This window comes from Drosophila pseudoobscura, chromosome X (assembly GCF_009870125.1).
Source record: "Drosophila pseudoobscura strain MV-25-SWS-2005 chromosome X, UCI_Dpse_MV25, whole genome shotgun sequence".
NCBI lineage: Eukaryota > Metazoa > Arthropoda > Insecta > Diptera > Drosophilidae > Drosophila > Drosophila pseudoobscura.
This window is the reverse complement of record NC_046683.1, coordinates 32,544,901-32,553,132: the sequence shown is the minus strand read 5'-3', so window position 1 is coordinate 32,553,132 and position 8,232 is coordinate 32,544,901. Positions and strand designations below refer to the sequence as shown.

At 60.1% G+C, this 8,232-nt stretch overlaps 1 protein-coding gene across 1 annotated transcript; it reads left to right on the top strand.

Annotated features, from left to right (window-relative positions):
* The first annotated feature begins 5,364 nt into the window (after positions 1-5,364).
* LOC6899330 (translation initiation factor IF-2-like) lies at positions 5,365-6,293 on the top strand. Its single transcript, XM_033385076.1, has 2 exons — positions 5,365-5,960; positions 6,146-6,293. Exons 1-2 carry the CDS (start codon positions 5,365-5,367, stop codon positions 6,291-6,293), a joined length of 744 nt encoding a protein of 247 aa, XP_033240967.1.
* Positions 6,294-8,232: the final 1,939 nt, after the last annotated feature.

Below are 8,232 nucleotides of genomic sequence, written 5' to 3'. Positions count from 1 at the left end.
AGACCCAAGAGGAGCTCATCGCGAGCCTGGCGGTCCCGGTGAAAAGCCGGTCGCCTAGCCGACCGCGGGCAGAGAGTGGGGAGAGGCCCACCCGGCCAGCACCGTCGGAGCAAGGGAGTGCGAGAAACCCACAGAGGGAAGAAGAAGGGAGAGCAGGGGAGGATCATCGACGGGGACTCGAAGAACCAACCACGAGACCGTCCAGTTCGAGTTTTGCCCACGTCGCCAAGCAGGTCAGGGAGTGGTCGTTTCGGTTCGACGGAACGGCAAAACCACTCGAGTTCCTGGAACAGATCGAGTGGTCAGCCGACATGTACGGATTGGAGTTGAATTTAATTCCGCGAGCCATGCCTGAGCTGCTAAAGGGTCGGGCGCTCATGTGGTTCGTAGCCAACAACAGGCAGTGGCAGACATGGAACGCATTTGCGCGTAGCTTCCAAGCATACTTCCTGCCGAGGGGGTATTTTGAAAAATTACTCCAGGAGGTGAGGTTGAGGAAGCAAAGATGGGGAGAGCCATTCAAGGACTACATGGTGGAGATGCAGACCCTCATGCGGCCGCTAAAATGCACGCCCGAAGAGCAGTTGGAGCTCATCAGAGACAACAGCATGCCAGATTTGAGGGTGTTCATCCGGCCACATAGGTGCAGAGACCTGGACCACATGATGACGCTGGCCGACGAGTTTGAGGCTCTTGAGAGGGATCGGCTGGAGTTCCAACGAGAATGTCCGGCGACCAAAGCAAAAGCGAATAATCCGTTCGCCCGTCCGACAGTGACAGAGATATGTCGCCGCTGCCAGGGCGAAGCGGCAGCCAGCCCTGATTCGACAGGGGAAAAAAGGCCGGTCCCAACGCGGCGGGACGACCAAACGAACACGAACATAGAGGCGGGGTTCGTGAAAAACCCAGCCCAGGCATGTCGACGATGCGGGAGTGACCGCCATTGGGCACAAGCATGCAATGGCCGGCCCATAACATTCTGCTGGAGGTGCGGCAAGGTAGGGGCCCCGACATGGCAGTGCTGCCCGAAAGCGGGAAACGCCCCGCGACCCAAGCCGCGGAGGGCCGTGCCAGGGTCGCAAGACGAAGCCCCCCAAAGCTCGTAGGAGAACTCACGGAGGAGGATGTCCAGCTGTCGGCGGTGGTGAGGATCGCCGGCAGCAATTGGAAAGCAACGGTCGATACCGGGGCGACAAGCAGTTTTATCAGCTGCGAGGCGGCGAGTAGACTGGGGGAGGAGAGGCAGCCGAAAGAAACGAGGAAGCTGGTGCGGCTGGCTGACGGACGCAGCCGGGAAATCAACGCCCAGATCGAGGTGGAGTTGGCCTTCGGGGACAAGATCGTTACAATCCCGTTTCTCGTGATGCCCGGAGTAATAGATGAGCTGGTCCTGGGATGGGATTTCCTCACCGCGGTCGGAGCAGAGGTGACCTGTGCGGGACACAGGGTTGTGATCCCTGCGAGAGGCCACCGCCAGGGGCGGTTGGAGGAGAAGTTGTCAGTGGCGGTGGTAGCGAACACGGAAGGGTCTGTCGGGCCCGCATCCGACGGAACGCGAGCGGAGGAGGGTTCGGTGGAAGACTTCCTGGCTAAGGAGTTGGAAGAGTTCCGAGAACTGAAGGGAGTGTCGAACATAGCTACACACACGATCACGATGAGTGATGCCCAGCCGGTCAAGCAGCGGTACTATCCCAAAAATCCCAAGATGCAAGCCGAAATCAACCAACAGGTTGACGAACTGCTGGCAAGAGGGTGCATTGAGCCATCGAAGAGTCCGTACAGTTCACCTATCGTGATGGTCAAAAAGAAGACGGGAAAGTGGAGATTATGCGTGGACTTCAGGCAGATAAACGCGAAGTCCATCAAGGATGCATATCCCATGCCAAGAATAGACTATATTTTGGACCAACTCAGGGAGGCACGGTTCATTAGTAGCTTAGACTTGAAGGACGGATATTGGCAGATACCACTGGAGGTAGGCAGTAGGAAATTCACCGCGTTCACGGTGCCCGGCAAAGGGCTGTTCCAGTGGAAGGTGATGCCATTCGGACTCCACTCAGCCTCGGCTACGTTCCAGAGGGCATTGGATCAGGTGATAGGCCCCGAGATGATGCCACACGCGTTTGCGTACCAAGACGACATCATTGTTATCGGCCGTACCGAGGAGGAGCACAAGCGCAACCTCGAAGAAGTTTTTCGGCGGTTAAAGAACGCAAACTTGCGTCTAAATGTGGACAAGTGTCAATTTTTTAGGAAAGAGCTACGATACTTGGGGCATTTGGTAACGGGAGACGGAATCTGCACCGATCCCGAGAAAGTGGCGGCCATTAAGGAGTTGCAGCCGCCAGCAAGTGTCAAGGAGCTACGACAATATTTGGGCGTGGCCTCCTGGTACAGGCGGTTCGTAAAGGGATTCGCCACGTTGGTGCAGCCCCTCAGCACCTTGCTGAAGAAGAAGGCCAAGTGGGAATGGTCAACGGAGCAGCAACAAGCGTTCGAGGACGTAAAAAGTCGGTTGACAGCAGACCCAGTGTTGGCATGCCCAGATTTCTCAAAGAAATTCGTGCTCCAGACGGACGCCAGCGACTACGGACTGGGTGCGATCCTGACGCAAGAGACGGAGAAGGGCGAAAGGGTCATCTCATACGCCAGTAGGACCCTGAATAGCGCGGAAAAGAACTATTCGGCGACCGAAAAGGAGTGTCTGGCCATTGTATGGGCCATAAGAAAGCTAAAACCCTATCTGGAGGGATACCATTTCAAGGTGGTCACAGACCACATGGCGTTGAAGTGGTTGAACAGCATCGAGAGCCCAACAGGGAGGATCGCCAGGTGGGCGCTGGAGCTACAACAATACGACTTCGAAGTGGCATACAGGAAAGGGCAGCTGAACGTAGTGGCGGACGCACTGTCCCGACAGCCATTGGCGGAGCGATGCCTGAGAACCACCGAGGAGGATGCAGAAAAGGGACACGAACCGGAGGCGGAGTGCGGATGGATTAAAAAGGTTAAAGAGAGGATGAGGACAGAACCAAGGAAATATCCGGATTACGTCGAGGAAGCAGGCCGGGTATACCGGCACATCCCCCACCGAGCGGGAGAAGAGGAAATAGCATCATGGAAGTTATGCGTCCCAAAGGGTCTAAGAGAGAGAGTCATAAGAGAGAATCACGACTCGCCGGAGGCGGGGCACTCGGGCGGTAGAAGGACGATGGCCAGGGTATCAGCCCGGTACTACTGGCCGGGGATGCATCGAGATGTGAGGACATACGTGAGGAGGTGTGAAATCTGCCTACGCTACAAACCAAGTCAACTGCAGGCGGCCGGGAAAATGCTGACACGAGTGCCAGAGGAGCCGTGGGCAACGGTGTGCGCCGACTTTGTGGGCCCGCTGCCCAGGTCAAAGCATGGGAATGCCATGTTGTTGGTGATGGTGGATCGGTTCTCGAAATGGACCGAGTTGGTCCCCATGAGAAAGGCCACGGCGGAAGCACTAACGAAAGCGTTCCGAGAGCGCATCGTGTCCCGGTTTGGCGTGCCGAAGGTGGTGATCACCGATAATGGCGTCCAGTTCACCAGTAGAGTGTTTAAGAGGTTTTTGGAGCAGATGGGCGTACGTCATCAGTTCACGGCCCCGTACACACCGCAGGAGAACCCGACGGAGCGAACTAACCGGACGGTGAAAACTATGATAGCTCAGTTCACCGAAGGGAACCAGAGGAACTGGGATGAGAAATGGCCAGAGATAATGCTAGCCGTAAATTCAGGGGTGTCCGAATCCACCGGGTACGCGCCGGCGTTTGTGGTACAAGGGAGAGAGCCGAGGCTACCGAAGGCTCTGTACGATGACGAGGCGCTGGGCACAGGACAGGGTACGCTCAATCCGGACGAGAACGCTGCCAAGTTGAGAGAGGTATTTCAACTGGTGAGGCGGAATCTCGAAAGAGCGGCGCAGGACCAGGCGAGGTATTATAACCTGAGGAGGAGAGCGTAAACCCACGATTGGAGACAAGGTATGGGCCAAGCAACACCATCTATCCAACGCGGCCGAAGGGTTTGCGGCAAAACTGGCCCCGAAATACGACGGTCCCTACACCATAGTGGATTTCGTGTCCCCGGTCATTTGTAAATTGAAGAAGGACGGCGAGAAGCGGACGCGGACCGCCCATATAGGGGATCTGAAGCCACAACCCGGGGAAGGAACCCCTGAAACAAGCCCTGGAACCGGAGCATAGACGAGCACGAAAGACAGAAACTAGCGGCAGGGGCGGAGAGGAGGGTCCCCACTGGATGCCACGCAGGACAAGGTCGTACAGGATACGCTTACAACTAAGGATCGGTAAAACTAAGAACCCCGCGTGTCACGCAGGACAGGAATCGCTCACAAGGGAGGAGCGAGCGGCCCAACTAGATGCCACGCAGGACAAGGCCATACAGAATACTCTTACAACTAAGGTTCAGTAAAACTAAGCTGAAGGCAGCGGCCGGCCGACCAAAGAAGCTGGACCTATAAAAAAAAAGAGGAGGATTAGCTCGTCAGCTAGTAGGAGCGGAGCAAAGGCAAAAAGGATAAAAGATATCCGGGTTACCACTAGCCCAGGGGGGGAGCGCGTTGCGGGGTATGCCGACGGACGAGGGGGCACCCGGGAAGGGGTTCCGTGATGAGCAGAAGTCCGGGTCCTGGTCCAGGACATCGAAGCCAGCTGCTAACGTCGGGGATGGCGGGACAAAAGCGGATGCCGCCCGTGCGCGTTCTACCGGCTGGGGAATCGGATGATCCCTGGGTCCGAGGCGCTGCACGGGGGGACATCCGCGTCTAAGCCGATCCAGAGACGGGCGGAGCTGGCCACGGGGGGCGGGCCGATGTGGGCAGCACGGGCGAAAGGTGGGAGGACCTGTAGATCCTGGGCTGGAAGATCGGTCAGCACCCTGGATCGGAACCAAGGACGGGCTGAAAGAAAAGGCAAGGTGAGATGAGGAACCCAAGAACTCGGAAAGCTTACCAGATCCAAGGCAAAGCCAAACAACACGTCGCCAGACCTGGAAGTAAAAAGGGCCAAATAAGAAGAAAATATATATAAAAAAAAAAAAAAGGAGGAAGAAGTGGGAACCGAAGGAAGGCTTACAAAACCAGGGGGCACCCTAGGGTTAACGCGGCGAGAGGCGCGGATAACTTTCAAAACGGGAGCGAGCGAGAGAGCCAGCTGGAAAGCAAGAGAGAGCCGTCCCACGGGCCCATGTAAGGCACCGTTACAGGGAACGGTGAGCACCGGCACGAGCCCTTATAAAGGAGGGGGCAGCGCGCGATCAGGTCTTTTCAAAGTGGACCACGTGCGAGGAGAAAAAAAAAGGAAAGAGTATAAAATGCAGCATCATTTAATAAAATACCTGACGGAGCAGCGAAAATGGATTCGCCGCGGGTATCCAGCCATAGGAGACGGGCAAAGGGCGAGCAGGAGTAGGTCCCCGGAGCTCCAGCTATTGGCCTCACCGCTGGTGTCGCCCGCGGGATCCACGGGACCGACGATGTCCCCGGTGGTATCGACGGGGTACACCGATGAGGGAAGCGATCTGGAGTTGGTGAGCTGGGAGCCGGCACCTCGGAGGAAACGCGCACACGAGGCGAAGCGCGAGGAGCCCCCGACCAACCGACGAGAGGAGCCCCGGAACAGCAGACGCAAGGAGCCCAGCGCCAGCAAGCGCGAGGAGCCCCGCGCCGAGGAGCGCGAAGAGCACCGGGCCAGTAGGCGCAAGGGGCCTCGCGTCAGCAAGCGCGAGGAGCCCCACACCGTCAACCGCGAGGAGTCCCGGACCAGCAAGCGCGAGGAGCGGCCTGAGAGAGGACAGAGGGGGCACACAACGCGGAAGGAGGAGCCCAGGGAGAGGGTCTCGAAGCGGGCGTCCACCCAGTCGACGCGTGCGCCCAGGGAAGAGGCGTCGTCGGCGCGCACAAGGGGGAGGTCGGCGGCGCGGCAACGGGGTCGGCAACCGACAGACCCACAGGTCGAGGAGCGGCAGCCAACGCCGATCGAAACCGCGGTCAAGGAGCCACAGGCAACGCCGGCTGACGCCCCGGAAGACGACGCGGCCGCTGAGGCACGACGCCTCGCGGAATGGCACCGGCGGTTCGCACTGGCCGCGGCAGCGGAGGAGCAGAGGCAACGGCGGGTGTGGGAGGACGCCCTGGCGCTGGCGAAGAGGCTCAAGGCCGCGCAGGAGGCCGAGAAGGAGGCGCGAGAAGCGGAGGCGGAGCGCCACCAACGAGACGTCGCGCACCAATGGAGGTGCATTAGCAAGTTGCACGCAGCGGAGCAAAAGGAGAGGGCGCGTCTGCGGACGGAAGCGGAGAAGGCGAGGGCGACGCGGGCGGAGGGCGCGGCAGGCGGGCTGGCGGTGATCTCCAGCGAAGAGGAGGAGGCGGAGTGCCCACCAGCGCCGAAGGCGGCCCGAGTCCAGTCGCCCGAAGAGGAGTGGCAGGAGAGGCTACGACGAGCCGAGGTGGAGGAGGAAGAGCTTTGGCAGCCACCCCCTGAAGACGTCGAGTCCGAGGAGGAGCCACGGCCGCAGGCCCCACCGCCGCCGGGAGCAGAGGAAGAGCCGCTCCAGAGTCAGCCGCCGGACGACGACACGCGCGGCGAAGGGGATCAGCAGCCGCGGCAGCAGCAGCAGTATCAGCAGCATCAGCAGCACTGGCACGGGCCACAGGGAGCCGCCATTGGGCCATTCGTCTCGCAAGAGGTGCGCTCCGCGGTAAGAGACGGCATGTTGTGGCAGGTGCAAACGCTGCACATATCGTGGGCCTCGGGGCCCGCGCCTCAGCAGCCCGAGCAGGAGCCGGGGGAGGCACGACTGTGGGAAGAGGCACCACGCGCCAGCGACGAGCGGGACCCGAGGCGGCGGGCACGGCCACAGGGGTCGACAGGCCCATCGGCAGCACCCACGGCCAAAGAAGGCGAGACGGAGAGCACAGCAAACGCGACACCATCACTATCGGCGGAGGGCCCAGCGGCGGTACCCGTAGTCGAGGCGGCGACCGACGGCGAAGCGGGCGACGGCGAAGCGGGCGACGGCGCGGGAGCGGCGGCGGAGAAGGATGAGGCGGCGGAGCGCCACTCACCTGAGCCATGGGAGAAAGGACCATGGCAGTGGCCGGAACCCAGCCATGGCGAGCGGCCGAAGCTGGGGCGACAGGCGTCGTGCCCAGGGGAGCGGACGGAGGCGCGTCGGCCTGAGCTCCAACGCCAGGCATCGTGGCCACAGACGAGATCGGCGGACAACGCACGGTGGCGGCCCGTCAGCCGCGAGGAGTGGCCGGCCGTCGTCACGCGCTCCCTCGCGCGGATAAAGCCTAACTCAAGGAGGGTGAAGCGCCTGGTCACCGACGGTAGCGTTCGGTATCGGCTGTTGGTGTCCACCGAGCGGCAGGAGGTATTCCGCGCGGAGTACTGAGGAGGTGAGAAGAGAAGAAAAAAAAAAGAAGAAGAAAAATAATAAAATATTATGAAAAAAAAAGAAAGGCACGGTCTTACCTGGCGGCCGAGGAACGGCGGGGCATCGGGGAAGCGTGAATGAAGACACGGAGAGGGAGGCGAAGCGGGAGAAAACTTACCCGAAGCATCCAGTGGGCAGGCGGCAGGCGGGCGCGCCAGCGGAGGGCGGTAGGGAAGACCGAACGCGCCGGTCGCGCGGGCATTTTTGAAACATCCCAAACCCGGGTCGCGGAAAACCGGAGTTTTTCCGTCAATAAAAGAAAGGGGGAAGTGTGAGGAAAGGTATTCCCACACATAGGGGGCACTATAGGGTTAAGCGCTAACGACCGTTATCCGGGGATATCCGGAGGCGGCGAATTCCCGAGGAGAGCGCCCCCGGGGTCCAAAGATGAGAGGGGAGGACCCCTGGGGAGAGAGCAGGGATGACGGGATCGGGCCGGCAGTGGTCCAGCGCATGACCAAATATGGTCATGAGATCACGCCACCAGCCAGGTCCCGTTGGAGAGCGAGCTGCGGGATGACGGGATCGGGCCGGCAGTGGTCCAGCGCATGACCAAATATGGTCATGAGATCACGCCACCAGCCAGGTCCCGTTGGAAAGCGACAAGGGAATGAAGGAACGCCGATGGAAAAGTACGGGCACCGCATGGCGGGAAGTGCCGTTAGCGCCAGGCGGCATCGGCGGCGCCGACGCAGAAGCGAGCCTATAAGAGGAGGGCCGCGACCAGAAAGCAGGACAGTC

Coding starts and splice junctions, on each gene's coding strand:
- LOC6899330 (XM_033385076.1), top strand. CDS start 5,365: ATGCAGCATCATTTAATAAAATACCTGACGGAGCAGCGAAAATGGATT. Junction 5,961..6,145: donor TCGGCGCGCACAAGGGGGAG/GTCGGCGGCGCG, acceptor TGGCCGCGGCAG/CGGAGGAGCAGAGGCAACGG.